General features: G+C 44.6%; 2 protein-coding genes across 41 annotated transcripts in view; one reads left to right on the forward strand and one right to left on the reverse strand.

Moving 5' to 3' along the window:
• Positions 1-20,325, reverse strand: part of LOC148108139 (uncharacterized) — a 485,477-nt gene that overhangs the window by 233,167 nt on the left and 231,985 nt on the right. The gene's annotated exons all lie outside the window — the stretch shown is intronic.
• The window catches only part of LOC123803623 (ral-GDS-related protein-like), a 124,342-nt gene that overhangs the window by 21,265 nt on the left and 82,752 nt on the right, over positions 1-20,325 (forward strand). For 10 of the 28 annotated variants that reach the window (XR_015721098.1, XR_015721097.1, XR_015721103.1 and 7 more), the window contains one exon: positions 6,755-6,863. The exons of 1 other annotated variant lie outside the window; for it this stretch is intronic. Coding sequence is in view for 2 of the 27 variants with exons in the window: in XM_087853854.1 (XP_087709980.1) it covers positions 6,755-6,863 (109 nt within the window). In the remaining 25 variants the exon portion in view is untranslated. Of the gene's footprint in view, positions 1-5,593; positions 6,653-6,754; positions 6,864-7,521; positions 9,657-13,271; positions 18,825-20,325 lie in introns of those variants that run through there. 17 more of the 28 variants (XR_015721087.1, XR_015721088.1, XR_015721089.1 and 14 more) reach the window with 11 other exon arrangements.

Genomic DNA, 20,325 nt, shown 5'->3' on the forward strand with positions numbered 1-20,325 from the left:
TAGTCTCTCATGCTTCATTACCCCTTCTGATTACCCCCCCTTCTTTATCCCTTTCTTCCCCTACCGATCTTCCTAGTTCTTATGTTCCATAGATGAGAGAAATCATATGATAATTGTCTTTTTCTGCTTGACTTATTTCACTTAGCATTATCTCCTCCAGTGCCGTCCATGTTGCAGCAAATGTTGAGAATTCGTTCTTTCTGATAGCTGAGTAATATTCCATTGTATATATGGACCACAGCTTCTTAATCCAGTCAACTGTTGAAGGGCATCTCGGCTCCTTCCACGATTCAGCTATTGTGGACAATGCTGCTATGAACATTGGGGTGCATATGGCCCTTCTCTTCACTACGTCTGTATCTTTGGAGTAAATACCCAGTAGTGCAATGGCTGGGTCATAGGGTAGCTCAATTTTTAACTTTTTAAGGGACCTCCACACTGTTTTCCAGAGTGGCTATACCCACTTGCATTCCCACCAACAATGTAGGAGGGATCCCCTTTCTCCACATCCTCTCCAACACTTGTTGTTTCTTGCCTTGTCAATTTTTGCCATTCTAACTGGTGTAAGGTGGTATCTCAGTGTGGTTTTGATTTGAATTTCCCTGATGGCTAATGATTTTGAACATTTTTTTATGTGTCTGTTAGCCATTTGTATGTCTTCATTGGAAAATGTCTGTTCATATCTTCTGCCTATTTTATGATTTGTTTATTTGATTCTCGCATATTGAGTTTGAGAAGTTTTTGTAGATATTGGATACCAGTCTTTGATCTCTAGCATCATTTGCAAATATATTGTCCTGTTCCGTGGGCTGCCTCTTAGTTTTTTTGACTGTTTCCTTGGCTGTGCAGAAGTTTTTATCTTGATAAAGTCCCACAAGTTCATTTTTTCTTTTGTTTCTCTTGCATTTGGAGATGTGTCATGAAAAAGATTGCTTTGGCCGATGTCCTAGAGGTTGCTGCCTATGTTCTCCTCTAGGATTTTGGTGGATTCCTGTCTCACATCAAGGTCTTTCATCCATTTGGAGTTTATTTTTGTGTGTGGTGTGAGAGAGTGATCAAGTTTCATTCTTTTGCATGTAGATGTCCAATTTTCCCAGCACCATTTATTGAAGAGACTGTCTTTTTCCCACCGGATGTTTTTTCCTGCTTTATCAAAGATTAGTAGCCCAAAGAGCCAAGGGTCCATTTCTGGTTCTCTATTCTGTTCCATTGGTCTATGTGTCTGTTTTTGTGACGGTACCATGCTGTCTTTGTGATCACAGCTTTGTAGTACAGCTCGAAATCCAGCATTGTGATGCCCCCAGCTTTGTTTTTCCTTTTCAACGGTTCCTTGGTGATTCGAGGCCTTTTCTGCTTGATACAAATTTAAGGACTATTTGTTTCAGTTCTTTGAAAAATGTCCTCGGTATTTTGATCGGGATAGCATTGAAAGTGTAGATTGCTCTGGGTAGCATGGACATTTTAACTATGTTAATTCTTCCGATCCATGAGCATGGAATATTTTTCCATCTTTTTATGTCTTCTTCAATGTCTTTCAAGAGTGATTTATAGTTTCTAGAATATAGATCCTTTATGTCTCTGGTTAAGTTAATTCCAAGGTAACGTATGGTTTTTGGTGCTATTGTAAATGGGATGGATTCCCTCATTTCACTTTCTTCAGTCTCATTGTTCATGTATAGAAATGCAACTGATTTCTGAGCATTGATTTTGTATCCCACCACATTACTGAATTGCTCTATAACTTCTAGAAGTTTGGGGGTGGATTCTTTTGGGTTTTCCATATAGAGTATCATGTCATCTGCGAAGAGAGACAGTTTGACTTCTTCTTTGCCAATTTGGATACCTTTCATCCCTTTTTGTTGTCTGATTGCTGTTGCAAGGACTTCTAGTACTATGTTGAATAATAGTGGCGAGAGTGGGCATCCTTGTCGTGTTCCTGATCTTATGGGAAAGGCTTCCAGCTTTTCCCCATTGAGAATGATATTTGCTGTAGGCTTTTCATAGATGGTTTTATGAGATTGAGGAATGTACCCTCTATCCCTACACTCTGAAGGGTTTTAATCAGGAAAGGATGCTGTATTTTGTCAAATGCTTTTTCTGCATCAATTGAAAGGATCATATGCTTCCTGAGTCTTTTCTTGTTGATTTGATGTATCATGTTGATTGATTTGCGAATGTTGAACCACGCTTGCACCCCAGGTATGAATCCCACTTGGTCATGATGGATAATCCTTTTAATGTACTGTTGGATTCTATTAGCCAGGATCTTGTTGAGGATTTTGGCATCCATATTCATTCGGTCTGTCATTCTCCGTTTTGAGGGGGTCTTTGCCTGGTTTGGGGATCAAGGTAATATTGGCCTCATAGAATGAGTTTGGTAGCTTTTCTTCTGTTTCTATTTTTTTGAAATAGCTTTAGGAGAATAGGTATTCTTTCTTCTTTGAATGTTTGGTAGAATTCCCCAGGAAAACCGTCCGGGCCTGGAGTTTTGTTATTTGGAAGGTTGTTTATCACTGACTCAATCTCTTCATAATTAATTGGCCTGTTTAAAAAATCAATTTCTTCCTGTTTCAATCTTGGTAGTTAATAGGTTTCCAGGAAGGCCTCCATCTCTTCCAGATTGCTTAATTTATTGGCATAAAGCTGTTGATAAAAGTTTCTAATAATCCTTCCAATTTCATTGTTGTTGGTTGTGACCTCTCCTTTTTCATTCATAATTTTATTCATTTGGGTCCTTTCTCTATTCTTTTGGATAAGTCTTGCCAGTGGTCTGTCAATTTTATTGATTCTCTCAAAGAACCAGCTTCTAGTTCTGTTGATCTGCTCTACTGTACTCCTGGTTTCTAATTCATTGATTTCTGCTCTAATCTTGGTCAGCTGCTTCCTCGTGCATGGATTAGGCCTGTCCCTCTGTTGCTGTTCCAGTTTCTTGAGGTGAGAATATAAAAACTGCATTTTAGATTTTTCTATTCTTCTTTTTTTTTTTTTTTTTTTTAAGATTTTATTTATTTATGTGACAGAGAGACAGCCAGCGAGAGAGGGAACACAGCAGGGGGAGTGGGAGAGGAAGAAGCAGGCTCATAGCGGAGGAGCCCGATGTGGGACTCGATCCCGGTACGCCGGGATCATGCCCTGAGCCGAAGGCAGACGCTTTAACGACTGCGCTACCCAGGCGCCCAGATTTTTCTATTCTTCTGAGTGAGGCTTGGATGGCTATGTATTTCCCCCTTAGGACTGCCTTTGCAGTGTCCCATAGGTTTTGGACCGTTGTGTTTTCATTCTCGTTGGTCTCCATAAATTGTTTAAATTGATTTTTGATTTCCTGGTTTATCGAATCATTCCTGAGCAGGATGGTTCTTAGTCTCCAAGTGTTTGAGTTTCTTCCAAATTTTTCTTTGCGGTTGAGTTCCAATTTCAAAACGTTGTGGTCTGAGAATATGCAGGGAATAATTTCAGTCTTTTGGTATCGGTTGAGACCTGTTTTGTGTCCCAGAACATGGTCTGTTCTTGAGAATGTTCCATGGGCATTAGAATAGAATGAGTATTCTTTGGTTCTGGGGTGTAGTGTTCTATATATATCTATGATGTCCAAATCGTTGAGTATGGCATTCAAAGCTCTTGTTTCTTTCCCGATTTCTTGCTTAGGTGATCTGTCTATTGCTGATAGTGGAGTGTTGAGGTCTCCTACTATTAGTGTATTTTTATCTATATGTCTCTTTATTGTGGTTAAGAGTTGGCTTGTGTATCTTGCTGCTCCCCTGTTGGGGGCATATATATTTATAATTGTCATATCCACTTGTTGCATACATCCTTTAAGAATAATATAGTGCCCTTCTGTGTCTCTAACTATAGTCTTTAGTTTAAAATTCTATCTGTCTGATATGAGAATTGCTACCCCAGCTTTCTTTTGAGGTCCATTGGCATGAAAGATGATATTCCATCCCTTTACTTTCAGTCTGAATGTATCTTTAGGTTCAAAATGAGTCTCTTTTAGACAGCAAATGGATGGGTCATGTCTTTTTATCCAATCTGCAACCCTGTGGCGTTTTATGGGAGCATTTAGGCCATTTACATTGAGCCTGATTATTGAGAGATATGATTTTAGTGATGCCATGTTGCCAGTAAAGTCTTTGTTTCTATCGGTTGTGACTTTCTGTTCTGTATCACTCTTGGGGCCTTTTTACCTTTATAGAACCCCCCCTTAGGATCTCGTGTAGGGCTAGTTTCACGGTTACGAAATTGGTCAATGACTGGCGATTCTGGAAGGTCTTTATTTCTCCATCAATTCTGAATGACAGCCTTGCTGGATAAAGGATCCTTGGCTGCATGTTTTTCTCTGAAAGAGCTTTAAAAATGCCCCCCCCAACCCTTTCTCTCATTCCAGGTCTGTGTAGACAGGTCTGACGTAATTCTGATACCTTTGCCTTGGTATGTGAGAAATTTCTTTGCCCTGGCCGCTTTGAATACTGTATCCTTGGATCTAATATTTGCGAAATGCACTATGATGTGACGTGGTTTAGGTTTGTCATGGTTGAGCTTGGGATGGGTTCTCTCTGCCTCTTGGACACAAATGTTTGTTTTCCTTGCTAGATTAGGGAAGTTTTCAGCTACAATTTTTGCTTTTCTCCACCCCCTCGGGGATGCCGATGATTCTGACATTGGAACGTTTCGAGTAAGTAATCTCCCGTAACTTACATTCCTGAGCGTGGATTTTTTTGAGTCCAGATTCTGTTTTCACTTTTTCTTCTACTAACCCATCCTCCAATTCGCTGATAACGTTCTTCTGCCTCATTCACCCTGGTCGTCAGAGCCCCTAGTTTTGACTGCATTTAGCTCATAGAAGTTTTAATTTCTGTCAGATTCGCTCTCATTTCCACCCTTAGAGATTCTATATTCTCATTAACATTTTTGTTAATACTTTCTTCAAGTCTACACATCATCTTGACCATTGTTCCTCTGAATTCCAGTTCTGATAATTTGGTTATATCCATATCCATTAGTTCTGTGGCAGAGGCCACAGACTCATTGTCTTTTCTTTGGTGGGGGGGGATTTCTCCTTCTCGTCATTCTGATGAGGAGAGGTTGCGGGGTTGGTCAGACCCCAAATTACTGACCGGGACCCAGGCCGTTTGCCCTTGTTTTATAGGGATCTTAGGGACGTGGGCTTCTTGATTTTTCAGCCTGCCTTCTGGGGGAGGGGCCAGCTGCGCTGATACTCAGGCAACGCTGTTTGGGTAGAGTCTCCGTGTCCCCTGTGAGGGGGGATGGGGATGGGCACACTGTGAGCTGGTATTTCCAGGCTTTTGTTCTCTGGAGGCTTTCCCTGGCAGTTTGCTGTGCCTCTTCTGAGAGTCAGAGCAGCAGTGGCCGAATCTCAGCCTCTGTCTCAGAACAGAGGGATCGTGGACCGTTCTTCACTGATGTTCTTGCCACTTTAACTCTGTTTCTGTTGGTGCTGCTCAACCCTACAGCGTCCAGGGATGTGCGCCCCACACCCAGCGTCCCAGCCCTCACTTCCAGGGCCGGGGCATCTCTGTCCTTTGTGTTTCTAACACCGCCAGCCACCAGCGCCCCCCCCCCCCCGCCCCCCGCGCTCCCGGAGCTCCCGGTCTCAGTCTGGTTCTAGTGAGCACACCAGAGTTCAGTTTCAGTCTGGTGGCGCGCGTTCCCGGCTCAGGGTCTCAGTCTGCTCTCTCGCGGGTGCTGGTCCGCGAGTCCGCCCGCTCCCCTGTGCAGGTGGCTACCGCTTCCTGGCGCCCAAACGCGGCAGCTCCCTCCCCCTTGCGTTTATCTGTGCATGGTTTCACGGCTCCCCACTTCGTACCTCAATACTCAGCCCTGGAGATGTTCATTTGTAGAGATCCAGATGTATCTTCCTGGGTCTCAGGCTGATTCCGTGGATGTTCAGGCTGGTCTGGTACCTATCCAACTCGACTCAGGGGACCGGCTGAAAAATGGGTTCCCTACTCCTCCGCCATCTTAATTCCTCCTCTAATTATAGTTTTTAATATTATTGAACAGTGCTGTGATATCTGTACATAGAAGGTGCTGTGATGGGTACCTATGTGCATATTTAAATTTTCCTCCTATTTCTCTAGGTTGGTTCCTATATGGGAAATTATAAGGCTAAAGAATATAGACTTATTTAAGTCCAAGTTGCTTATTGAACTGTCTGAATTTATGCTCTGACCAGTGATGTTTCAATGTGCTCATTACACTGTTCATTTAAAAACCACTTTGCTGACTTAGGAGAAAAACGGCATCCCAATTTTGTTCAATTTGTAGTTCTTTGCTTGGTAGTGAGATTGATAGTTTTTTTTGTATTTCTTCTGTGAATTATTTTATTTATACCTTTAGTTCACTTTTATATTGGAATTTGGGTGATTTTCTAATCAATAGTATGAGATCCATAGACACTAGAAATAGAAACATTTGGTCTATTGGATTAATTGCAGGTATTTCTCTTTCCTATCATTAGACTTTAAACTTATTTCCTGGGCTTTTATGAAACTTGCCCACGTGTATTTCTGGTTTGTAAAAATGACTCCAATGTTTGCATTTGATTCCTTACCAGCTCCAGAACTTATTCTGATAGAAATGGCCTACTTTTACAAGGAAATTACATTAACAACTATTTCACTAAGTACGTTAGGTAAAGAACACTAGAATTTTTCTTTTTTAAACTGATAACTAATGTTGTACTTTGTCCAAAACTGGAAACAGAAGGGCCCACACATGCTCTTTGTTTCCTCAGAACTGTAGATTCATGTTTTGGAAAACGACTGACCAAAAAGCCTTCGGAAAGCTTAAGTGTTCCTTCAAAACTATCGTGGGATCGTGGAAAGGCTTGTTTGTCCCTTGGGGTAAGTAGAGACCACCTAATGCTCTAGTCTGGGAGTTTTCTGTGGGTGTGGGAAAACTCAAGCACGGAAGCTTTCCACGTGTCCTGGCTTAGTGATAATTCTGGAAGGTTGGGGACTAGAGGAAGCCCCTTTTTATCAGGCGATAGTCTAATACAGGAATGTTTGCCCTCTTGAATGAAGCGATGATCTATTTGTGCAGAAGAGGAAGCATCAGGCACGGTGGTCTCATGGTTGCTACTCAGCTGTGGTGGGTTTTAGGTGTTCAGCATGAACGTAAAATTTAAAATGTTCCTCACACAAAAAGATTCCCCAGCTCACCAAATTGAAAGTAGTTCATTGATATCAGTAAATTAATGGTGACATTTAAGTAGTTCATGAGGAGCTGGCCTTCCTCCATCATTTTGTTCTAATACTGTAGTGGCTTTTGTGGGATGTTTTTGTTTCCTCTGTGGACATTCCCTGTAGTTGTCATGATGGCTCAGCCTGCAAAACAAAGCAAAAAACACAAAACACAAAACAAAAACAGAGAGAGAAAGCAGAATGCAACTGAGTGCCAGGGAGGCCTGGATGCATGTCAGCCTTGATCCCTGAAGCCAACTCCACAGCTGGACGTCCTGGTTGCATGACATAAAAAATTCCCTTTTCTTTCTTCCACTAGCTTGATTTGGCTTCTTCAGAGTTACATTGGAAAAAGTCTTCTCTGATGCTGTTCTGCTGTTGTACTCCAAATATACTTCTGGCGAGTTTCAATCTTCCTTACAATTCAATACCAGTTTTATCTCATTGTTTTACCTTGGGGTTGTTGAAAGTGGGATTTTTAAAAATAACATATTGAACAATACATCTGAAACTAATGATGGACTCTAAGTTGGTTAATTGTTTTAAAAAAAATAAGATAAAATAACTTTTTGTTTTCCATACAACAAAATGCACAATTCTTATATCCAGGTCAAGGATCTGTGACACATGTGTGCACCTGTGTAACAACTGCTCAGAACAATGCAGAATCTTTCCGTTTCACCTGGGAGAGGTCTCACACTTTTCGAGACAATCTTCACGCCCTACATGCAGAACCAAGTTGTGATTTCTGTAACTAGAAATCGGTTTTCCCTGTTCTAGAACTTTGTATAAATGGAATCGTAGAATATGTATTCTTTTGTATCTGGCTGCTTTCACTCAACAGAAGGTTTCTGAGGTTCACCCATGTCCTTGCATGAACCAGAAGTTCTTTCCTCTTTATTGCTGAGTAGTGCTCCGTGGTATCAATGGGCAATTTATCCATCCTTTTTACTGTTGCAATCTGCGTTCTTTCAGAGATCAGATGTTTTTTTCATATTCACGGCACACAAAACTCAGGGGCCCAGCGTGACTCCCATAATATCACAGACAGGAAGACCCACATGTCAAGATCTGGTTTCTCAAATAGATGCTCATCAGAGAGCGTGGACACGATAAATATACCACAGAAGAGCACGACAAACCATAAAGAGGACAGTCTTGTCTGCCTGAAACAGGCAGATGGAGTTCGTCCAACACACATCTGCTAGTGTCCGTTATACTCCAGCCACTCTTGACAGCAGTAAATAAAACGACACCCTGGCCACCGCGGAACTCACGCTACCAGAGGTGCTTTTGTTATGGAGAGCTGTCTGCACATGCTTGCACTTGAACAAGACCATTCTGGTGTGCAGGAGGGCCAGGCACTCCTTTAGTTTGGGGGACCTGGGAAGGCCCCCCAAGGTGGTGATGCTAAAGAGGAGGTGGGACAGCAGAAGGCAGCTGTGTGCAGAGCAAGGACTGCCTTTCTCCCAAGATGACAGCAAGGGTAAAACCATGAGGTGGGAACATTCTAGGGAAAGAAAACCAGTATGGCCTAAGTGGGGCAGATGAGGGAGAGAGTGCAGCGAAAAGCCTCTGAGGGGTTAGGGTATGACAAACATGCAGGACTCTACAGGCATCTATGGCGTTTACTACCCAGAAGCTCCTCATGAGCAGAAGGAAGCATCCCCGGAGATGCAGCCTACCTGGTGGGCCGTGGACCCTTTCCTGTCTCCAGCGCCCTCTCTCCCCCGCTCCCCTGGCCTCTTCTTCACAGGCCCATTTGGGATGAACCCAAGATGCTGGCAGTGCCTTTGTGTTAACACCCCCACAGAGCACTCTCCAGACCTGGCTCGGCTCTCTCTCCACCTCTGCTCTGTCTACTCCTGGTGACCTCAGGCTGAGTGCTTCAGGGAAACTGCCCTTTACCTGCACTCAAGAGTCTGACTTGGAAAAATGATGCAATTTCGGTCCTGTGCAGGTTGGCGCTTACAAGGCCCCAAAAGAGGGTAAGTCCACCCTAAACCGTGTTGCCTTGACACCTCCCCACTGGCCCATCTCCTATCTGTTGCCCCATGCTGGGATTTCACCCAGGATGCCTTCACTGCTATGAATCACACTTGGTCATGTTAAGAGACTGGTGATTTTGCTAGAGAAAAAGTACCATTGGAACCTAGGTTCTTAAAGCATTTTATTTACAGCGTCTGTTCCAGTGGCTTCTCACTTAGCTTTTCTTGTCTCTTTGCTCTAAAGTAGAAAAGTCTGGATCAGGGGTGCCTGGGTGGCGCAGTTGTTAAGCGTTTGCCTTCAGCTCAGGGCGTGATCCTGTCGTTTCAAGATCGAGCCCCACATCAGGCTCCTCCACTAGGAGCCTGCTTCTTCCTCTCCCACTCCCCTGCTTGTGTTCCCTCTCTCGCTGGCTGTCTCTCTGTCTAATAAATAAATAAATAAATCTTTAAAAAAAAAAAGAAAAAAGTGTGTATCATTTCTAATTCCAAGCCACACAAGGACAACTGATAATTTTGTCTTTTTCTTTGGGCGCGAAAGGACATATCTTACCTCCTTTTTCTAACTTACTTGATCTTCAGATGGTCCCTGCGTCTGCGTCAGAGGCAGAGCCTTTAAATATATAAAATCCTTGCCCCATAAGTCATTTGCAACTGTTAGCTAACACTTCAGAAGAAGCTTGGTAACTAGGAGAAATGGGATTCTTGCATGCACTGCCCATAATCTACAGAAGGACCTTGATTAAGGACTTCTGTTTCCCCCGAGAAAAGCAATCATTAACGTCTCTGGCTTCACAAAATGATCTGAGTTAAAAACCTTGGCTCTACCATTCCATAGCTGTGTGACCATTTGCAAGTTACCTGCCCACTCTGAGCCTCAGAATGGCAAAGGAATCAAAAAGGTAAAGTGAAGAACCAGACCGGTTGGGGTCAAAAACCAGTCTAATACTTAGTAGCTGTGCAACTTTAGGCAAGTTACTTACCTCAGCCCCCTCATCTGTACAATAGGGATACTAGTAATCTCTACCTCCTAACAATACTGTGTGGATTAAACGAGATAATGAAAGCACACACACATACACACACATACACACACACACTTAGTGCTTCATACATATTATGTGCTTAATGAATCTGAGCTATTTGTATTTTTAAAGTATTATTTCTTTTGGGTGAGTAAGATAAACTATTGACGGCCTGATATCTGCTAGTATAGACATACCTTCAGATCTCATTAATATTTTAAAAATACTTTGAAATCTCTGAACTGAGGGGACACTCAGAAAGGGGAAGATTTCATTCTTCAGGGTATCACCTCTAAACAGCAGCAGGCGTTGCCTTGATTAGGTAATCAGTGTCCGCCAAACAGCTGAATCATAGCCCCGATTCCTCCTAACGGAAACTCACATGGTCATTGTGCTCACTTTCTATTTTTGAAATATACCTTCATGGATGGAATTTTTGGTGAGGAAGTGAGGAAAAGCCAGGGTTATTTAATTTGGAAACCTTGTGTGCGATCACATCAATTTGGCAAAAATAATTTTTTTGCTCAGAGTTAACTGATTAGAGGTGGGAGAGGAATAATAGCCACTTTATCTAATTCTGAGCAAGAATAAAGAAGTGAAAAGGAATGAAATAAGCCAAATCAACCTGCTATTATTCTAATCAAGTAAGACAGAGCAAGCCAAATCCTGAGTCACCGTCCTGGCCAACTATTTTTATTGACTTGAAATCACAAAGGATGAAAGCCTGAAATGACCTAGATCACTTTTCTCACAAAGCTGCTTGGTTTCAGTGCCCAGTGCATGAAGCATATCCTGGAATTCCCCGACAAGTGAGGACTGTTTACTTAAGTTGATATTCTGGAAATGGACCTTTTAAGAAGTTGGGAGACAGAGAAAAAACCTAGAGAAAACTTTTGTCAGCCACAGATTAAATAATTTTGTTTTGCAGACTTTGCACGGGACTGATTCTTTAGTGCATGTTTCTTGGATCCAAGAGTAATGATAGTGTGTTTGAGAGAAAATTTTAACACATCATGACAACAAAGTGAAGACAGAAAATGGTGTTTCTTGGCTGATTCAAAGCCAGAGTAGATTCATATATTTTAAAATATGAACAATGTATTTTGGACGCACAAAGACATAGCAATGATGAGACAAATGCCCATTGAACAATTGCGTTCCTTCCAAGGAACTTGCTGTCACTATGCCCACCACCAGAGGGGACCACCATTGTGGATTTGGTGTCTTCCACCCAACAAGCCCACTCACATATACATGTCGTAGAGATCCTCTGTGTGCACACATATACACACACATACGTTGGGGTGAGGCACAGACAGGCACGTTACATGGTAAAGAGTAGGGACTGTCTTTCCTCAGCTTTGCAATTTGCCTGCCTCTGGCCCCCAGGCTAAGGTCTCAACTTACAGGTCCCATAGATGGCTGGAGCCATCCTTCCCTCCAACTGCCTGTCTGTCTACCTGTCGCCTACTTAGGAGCCCGAGGGTTTGTCTTGCTTGAATCTCATGAACTTAATTCACTTCCATTTAGCTTTTCATAACAGTTCCTAGTTTGCTGAATTCAACATTGGCAAAGATCAACTGTGCAAACCCTAGGTATTATTCTGCTAAAACCTTAGCTCATTATTTTGACTGTGTTCTCTTATGAGGCTGTGTGCTAGCTTGGGATGAAACACAGATCTGAGAGCAAGTAGTTGATTTGGTGGCGGGGTGGGGGGAGTATCCCAGGAAACATAGGCAGGGGAGTGGGGAAGTGAGACAGGGCGGGTTAGGTAACCCAATAGGGTGCATTATCAAGCAGGGAACCAGTACATTCTTCAGAGTTATTCTACTCCAAAGGTGAGGGAACTGGGATCTTTATCCATCAACTGTTGGTCTGTCACGGGTGCTTCTGAAAGCAACAGCTCTCTGGCATGTCCATGGCATGGATGAAATATGCTCCCATGATGAAAAAAAGGCTTTCAGGCAGAGAGTCACAGTGTTTCACAGGAAGTGGCCTTCGGGTGTAGAGGTAAGTGCAGGGGCAGTTGGGTAGAGCACCTAGAACATCTGCTCCGCTCTTGAGTGAAGATTACCAGAGGAAGTCTTATATTTGCCAGTATTTTCCAACCAAGTTCCAACTTCTCCTCTCGTCTCCCAGAGCCAGTTAAATACAAGCTACTGTTTCCTAAGCGTTCACTTTCCAAAGCAAGAATCATACACACCCTACAAATATTGCATTGAATGCCACACTTTCATTGGAAAAATTCCTTTGCATGGGGATATTGGACACATTTCCAGGGGTCAAGGTTTCTAGAAGGTGGGGACTCTCTCATCAGGAACTCCTCTAATGTAGCTCTTATAGCTAAAGAAATGTTCACAGGGGAGGACTGCTAAAATCTGAGTTTATCAGTGGGATCACCACGAGTTTGGTCTCTGGAGTTTGGCTATTCAGGTCCAGAAACTCAGTGTTATCATGTCTGCTTGTGGTTTTCAGGCTCTGAGTAGCTAGCCCATACCAAACAACCCAATTCATAACAGACTTTATAAAAAGTCAGGCACAGTCAGAGCATTGGGAATTGGTAGTTCTTAAATGATATGCTGTACCTTCCAACAGTTTTCCCCTTGGTCACCATTAGACTTACGACAGGTGCACTGTCTCCCCACCTCCACCTTGGAAGTCCTAGATAAACAGTGGCCATATCCTACTATCTTACTTGCCTTTTAATCAATCATCCAAGTCCCTCTTACTTTGTAGTAGGGAAAGTGTACTATAGCTAAGTCTATTCTACTGTTCTCATCCCAGCAATTCCTTCCTAAAAATACACCTGGGTCTTGTAACAGAGACTTGGAAAAGCCACTAGTACCACCATCAGCACTTTTATTCCCTACCCCTCAGGACAGCCTCCTTCCCCAGACTCCAAAGTCCAGTGGTCTCTATGTGTTTTCAAAAAGGCAGGGGACATTGAAGGGTGGTCACCAAAGGGTAGTCATGAGAATAACCAGGTGGAAATACGAATTCCTTTAAAGTTTGTGGAGAGCAAGATGGAGTCACTCATGTTGAGCAATACCTTATTTCAGGCAGTGATGCCAGCAACCAAGGGCATTGCAGCTAAGACCAGATATTGTCAAGATATTGCCAAAACCGGCAACAGCTAGAACTGACACCCAGCAGAACCAGAGGACATCTGCAAAGGCCCAAGACTCATTAAATCCTAAAAACGGAGGATTTTTGCAGCAAACTATCTAGATGCTGACCCTTTCATATCTGACCACATCACAAAGGCAGCTGCGCCCAAATGCTCCGCCTGATGGATCTCCGAACATCACAGATCTTCCACTACCTGAACATAATAAACAGCACGTGCCAAGAGCTGACCCGCGCCAGTCCGAGGCCTTATCTCACAGAACTGACTTCGTGTTTGGTTCGTTAACTTCCAATTCCCCTGTTCTGTCTTGTTTGTTGTGCAACTTGTCTTATGCTTTGCTTTGTGTGACGTGTAAGACGCCAAGTTAACATGTAATGAAATGTCATTAGTTTGGAATCTTGAGCCCGCTTTATCATTATTGTCACCTTGCTTTATGACGGAATGAAGCGGGCATTGGGGAGAGACAGAACTTGCGTGTGCGCCGTCATAGCGTGCTCACAACCACGTTGCAAAAGGACTGAGGATCATGCCTAGCAGCAGTCACTCCTTGTTGAAGAGGCAGTCTTCCTCTGCTTCAGTGACCCAGGGCTTAATAATGCTGCCTCATCAGACCCGAGAGCTCCTTCAAAAGGCTCCCTTTTCCATTGTCAAGGTTGATATTTACAAAATAACTTCCATGGTAGATTAATGGTCATAATTCTTTTTGTGTGTGTGTACTGATTTATTGTCCACAAAGATGGAAGTGAGGGAAAAGGGGGAGACAGGAGGGGACCTACTCTCCCACTGGAACTCTGGGGCCCACTGAGGCTCCATTACTGGGGATTTCAGGGTGCCTAGCCATTGCAAATTCTTTCCCCATCAGAGGTCCCTGAAAGAGCCCCGTACGCCTGCTCCAGACCTGTTCATGCACACTAGTCCTCACACAGACACACACACACGGAGGCAATAAATATGTTCCATACCAAAAGTGCTCCCAGCCTGACATTTCAGGTGGGGCCCTGAAAGGGAGGTCTTGTAAGTGCTCAGTTTCTTCGGGGATGTGGAGGAAGAACTGGGGAGGGGAAGGGCCAGACTCTGCTATCTCCATTTCCTGGTTTGAGGCAATTGGGGTTTTCCCTGGAAGAGAGGGTGGGGAAACCAGCCATTTTTCTAAAGGCCCTGGGCTGCCCTTATCCAGCCAGAGCCCAGGATAGGGCCTTTCCCCCACCCTGCCTCAAATATTCTTGGACCCTCCAGGGGAGGGAGAAGCAGAGTGCTGTGCTTAAAGCTAATACTGATTTGGTTGGCAGCAGCAAGAGGACTGCCTGGGGCAGGGGAGGGGGCAGGAAGGGGGGCGATGTCTCACCATCCCGGGGTGATGCTCACAGTAACTGGTTTTTCCCTGGCCAAGAAGGAGGGGGCAAGAGAGGCCAGCCCAGCAAGCGGGAGAAGTGCCTTTTAGCTGCATGGGGAGAAGCCCTTGGTACTCAGAAAAGATGGCCCCAACAGCTGGTCCCAAAAGTCCCCAGTCCCTAGCCTTTGCAGCCAGTGCCCCACCACTGAGCACTGGAAAGGAGGAATGATTCTCAGCAATGGGCTGCCTGGTCACTAGGCAACTCTCCAGCAACCGGGACGGTGGCCTTGGCGACCGCTCTGGTCCGCTCTGGTCCCCTCCGTCGCCAGGGCTCGGCCTCAGCAGCCTGGAGCCCAGCCCTTCATGACCGGGGTCTCGCCCCACCCGGCTCAGAGGCACATTGATCTGCTTGGAGAGCTCTCGCTCCAGGTCCAGGATGAGGGTGTCGAAGTCTGAGGTTCAGGTGCGGGTTGAAGGGCACCTCGAAGTCGTCGTCGAAGTCCACGGCGCCCGCTGGCTCGCCCACCTCCTCGTCCTCACCCTCGCTGTAGCTGCCCGTCACGTGGTCGTAGTCCGGCCTGGACAGAACGTCCTGCCTGCGCGGCAGGATGTCCAGTCCCCAGGCGCTCTAGTCACCCACTTAGCGGTTGTTCGGGGGCTCTCGGGGCCGCCCCGGCCGCGGGGCCGACCCACCACTTCGGGGCGGCGAACGGCAAGTGCAGCGGCGCCTGCCCTTTGGGCCGCAGGCATGGGGCGAGGTCCGGAGGCTCCGGGGGCCTGCGGGGATCTGGCCAGGCCTGCGGCAGGTAGTGCAGCACCTGGATGTGGCGCTTGAAGTCCACTGCGTTGGTGAGGCCCGGGCCGCGCTGCGGATCGGGGCCTGGCGGGCGCCTGGCGCGCAGGCAACAGCACAGGACCGAACCACATGGCCAGATTCTGCGGGGTCGTGCGGTTGTGGGCGTGGAAGGAGGAGACGAGGCGCAGGTGGTCCAGAAGTGTCAGCGTGGCCCTCTCCACATCATGAAATGTCATTAGTTTGGAATCTTGAGCCCGCTTTATCATTATAGTCACCTTGCTTTATGACTGAATAAAGCGGGCGTTGGGGAGAGACAGAACTTGCGTGTGCGCCGTCATAGCGTGCTCACAACCACGTTGCAAAAGGACTGAGGATCATGCCTAGCAGCAGTCACTCCTTGTTGAAGAGGCAGGCTTCCTCTGCTTCAGTGACCCAGGGGTTAATAATGCTGCCTCCTCAGACCTGAGAGCTCCTTCAAAAGGCTCCCTTTTCCATTGTGAAGGTTGATATTTACAAAATAACTTCCATGGTAGATTGATTAATGGTCATAATTCTTAACCCTTCTCTGTATCTATTCCTTTTGCCCTCCTCCTCTCACTCTTGGCTTAGCCTTGTGAGTTGCTTTGGCCAATAGGATAATGGCAAACATGACAGGCAGGCTTAAAAGTGCTTAAAACGGCTTGTGCGATTGATTTTGCTCACTTCTGCCCTGTGTCATCACCAGTAGAAGCACATGTCCAGGCTAGTCCCTGGTCCCAGGAAAAGGATGAGGAAAATATGGACCAGAGCAGAGTTACCTCAGTTGTCCCAGGAAAGGCCACCCTAGATCAGCCACGCTAGATCAGCCAAGATAAGGGATCTCAGCCAAGAGCAGCTAAGCCTGACCCAGATTGGATGAACCCCATAGGCCTGTGAGCTGAATAAATGTTTATTGTCGTAGGCCACTGAAGTTCTGTGGTGGGTTGCCACGCAACACTGTGGTGATATAGATAAATGATATGCCCTCTTCCTGACTCTTCTGGAGCTCCATCTATGCTCCTGCCTGCTCACCAGCTGCAAGGAACTAGTTACAAGTCCAGTACATTTTACAGTGCTTCCTGTAATATGGAATGAATCAAAAGTTAATGTCTCAAGTCAATTTCTGTTGACTTGCGTATCTCAGGCTTCCTTGGTGCTTTTCCTATGGATATTCGCTTAATTAATCTGTAAATACCTCCCGATGTCCTTTGTGGAGACAAACTCGGAATTTTCTTTCCTTGTTGCCAGCACCCCAACCCTTGGAGCTTCTTCTTCTGTCTGCCTCGACCTCTGGAAGACCATTCTCCCCCCCTTCTTGTCACCTACATTTCTAATCCTTGGTGAGAAAAACAATCCCTGTCAGGCCAGTCATCTTCGGGGTGGGGGGCAAAAATCTCTTTATCATGTAGAAACAAGGCTTGTTTAGAGTCACAGGGATGAGCCACAGAGAGTCACAAGCTCAAAGAATTTTAGAACCGAAGGATGTTAGAGATAAGCCAGTGGATGCAGTGTGTGGCTTTGTCCAGCTGAGGAGATAAGTCTTCAGGATTTGTTAGTTCCAGATCCTTGGGGCCACCAGCACACACCTTCTCTGTTTCAGTTACTTATTGGCATGTGACAAATCATCTCCAAACTTAGTGGTACACTCCAACACCTTTCCGTTTAACCATTCACAATCCTGTAATTTGGGTAAGGCTTGGCTAAGACAGTTCCTCTCTGCTCTACATGGCTGATAGGTTTGACTAGGGCTCAAGGGTGTCCTTGCAAGATGGCCCCGCTCTCAGGGCTGGGAAGTTGGTGTTAACTATTGGCTTGAAGCTCAGCTGAGGCTGTTAGCCAGGAGCTTCAGTTCCTTTCTAGGTGGTTGCTCCACGTGGCTAGATTAGACATCTCAAAGGGTGGCAATCTCCAAATAGTCAAACTTCTTACATGGTGACTGGCTTCTTCCAGTGTGCAAAAATGAAAGCCAGCAGGCGTTTTTAAGGCTTAGAATGGAAACTGGGACCCTGTCACTTCCTCTATGTTCGATTGGTTAAAGAAGATTCCAGAATCGGCTCAGATTCAAGAGGAAACGAAAAATACAGGGGTATAAACACTGGGACTGTGGTTCGTTGAGAACGACCATTGTGAAAGATTAGCCCACTCTCCTTCCAGCTTTTACTAAAAATTGAGCTTCCACTGACCTTTCTAGCCAGCAAATAATGTGGTTAAGGTGAACATTGGCCCAGGAATCAAGACACCTGAACTTCTTTTTTTTTTTTTTTTTTAAAGATTTTATTTATTTATTTGACAGAGACAGCCAGCGAGAGAGGGAACACAAGCAGGGGGAGTGGGAGAGGAAGAAGCAGGCTCATAACGGAGGAGCCTGATGTGGGTCTCGATCCCAGAACGCTAGGATCACGCCCTGAGCTGAAGGCAGACGCTTAACCGCTGTGCCACCCAGGCGCCCCAAGACACCTGAACTTCTTACCTAGCTTGACTATTAATTAACTTTAGAGATTTGGAAAAGTGACCTGACTCTGAAGTTTGCCTGGATAAACTCTAAATTAGCCTCTGGTTCTAAAGGCAGTAAAGTCTTGGTAAGTTTTAGTTCCCGGGCAAGCCTTTGCATTCTCCTTCGTGAGTCTTTCCCACTCTTTTTGAACTGGTCTATCTTGATCTCCAGCTGCCAGGAGACCAACCAGGTCATTTATTTACTTCTTATGCTCTGCTGATCTAAGTCCTTCTGATTCGTCCTTTTGACCTGCTTCTTGTGAGCTGGATGACCTTGGGCCAGCCACACAACTTCTCTTAGTCTAGATGAAATGGGGATGAGAACCCCAGCTTCACGGGCTGTGCTGAGGATTGAATGGGAGAAGGTGCACAAAATTGCTTTGCAATATGGTACTGGGAGGAGATGGCATTGTCCAGCCCCCCTAATGCCACCAGCACATGTTGGATTCAGGTAAATGTTTCCATCCCCAGGTCTGGGGACAACCAACCACTAACCAACTTTGGTTCTTATTTTTCCTTTTTATAATGAGGGAATACACCTGTCAGTCACATTTTACTCTCAACACGTTCTATGACTCCAGGATTTCCTTGCTGATGACACTCGACAATTAGGTGAAATTATTTCGCCTACAGCTATAGTAGGCAATATCCCACCCAGGGCTGAGGTGGAGCAGGGCAGAATTATACAAAGGTAAAGTAAACGAGGGGCTTCTCTTAATACTTTCTGAAAGTTAAAAATAAAAACAGCTTCATATTTATTTTGTAAGCTGTCATCTTTGGAGAGTTTACCCAACCAGATAGTGAGCACCTCAGGAACAGGGATCTTGTCCTTTTTTTTTTTTTTTTAATCTCTATCTGTTCAGTGAATAAATGCCCATCAGAAAGAAACTCAGCAAATGCTTTGTAAATAAATGAATGAATGAGAAAAGCCTCAGATTGTGAAAAGGCTCAAAAAAAAAGGGGGCTTATTATTTTGATTGTTAAAATGAATATTTAAGTGACGGAGAAAAATGTCAATTGGCATCTTTTGGATAGATTATTTAAACCAAACCTTTCACACTGCAGGGCGTTACTTTGTTGTTTTGTGACTGTTATAGCGAAATTATTAATTTGATTTATTATAATCTGATTTATAATCATCTGAATTATGACTATAACTTTTGAGAAGACCCATAAAGTATTCATGGCTTTGGTCTTACAGGAATCAGAGGAAGTAAAATATGCCCCGAAACAAACTGCTGAGTCACACATTATGTCCTTTCCCTTAGCCCGCATTCCTAATCCGGTATCATTGACCACCGGGAAAAGAGCAATATTTCACCTGGTATGATGGCGGCATCAGTGAATATGCCCCTCCTTCCCGAGGAGTACTTGTAACAAATGTGTGAAATAAAGGGTTCTGGGATATTACTTCGACCTGTTTTGATGGTGTTCAGATTCGATTATGTAAAACCACGAGAAACCACAGCTGAGTAAACCTCTCCTATTCAACACATTTAGAAATCAAGTGTGCACAATCTTAGCAAGCAGAATTGCCTTGTTTGTATTTTCTCGGAGTAGAGGAGAAAAGAAAAAAATAATAGTCATCATTGAACAACATTTTTGTACCAAGCATTGTGTTCAATTCTTTTTATACTCATTTACTCCTTAGAATAAGTAGCCCAACGTGAGTTTTTCTCCATTTTATAGATGAAGAAAACTGAGGCTTGGAGAACTGAGTCAACCCATTTCAGATTACACAGCTAGTAAGGGGGAAGGACTGAGATTCAGAGCCTTTGCTTTTGCTGTCTTCCCATCCTGCTTCTACAGAGTCAAAAGAAATTCACTTGTCTCTTCCAGCTTTGGCATCATCACCTTTTACTCTCATTTGGCCCTCTGTTTTTATAAGGCTACAGGAACATACACCCATTATTGCAACCCCTACATTATGCCGAGTACAACCACAAGCACAAACTTGGGTGGCAACCACACAAAACCACACCAGAATGCTTCTGGTGATCTTCACACAGCCCATTGCATTTTCCCCCTTGCCCCGCCTGTGGTGTGCTCATCTCCTTTCTCCAGTTCAGGTGTCACCTCCTCCAGGAAGCCTTCTCTGATACTCCCCTCATCTCTAGTGCCCAGTCCTCCTGGTATCTCCCAAAATGTCCTGCATGCATTGCTCTTATTACTTATTATTATCTAGTTAGGTGTCCGTCTCCCACATTAGACTGTGAGCTCTCTGAGGTCAGGGCTACATCTGGCTTCTCAGCTAGACTATGACTACTCTGGGGATTGAGACTGTATCCTCATTCTATTTGTAACTTCATTGCTGTGTATAAACTAGCACAGAGTAGGGACTCAGTT

Source organism: Ursus americanus, chromosome 22, assembly GCF_024610735.1.
Source record: "Ursus americanus isolate L20-20 chromosome 22, mUrsAme1.1.p, whole genome shotgun sequence".
NCBI classification, from domain to species: Eukaryota; Metazoa; Chordata; class Mammalia; order Carnivora; family Ursidae; genus Ursus; species Ursus americanus.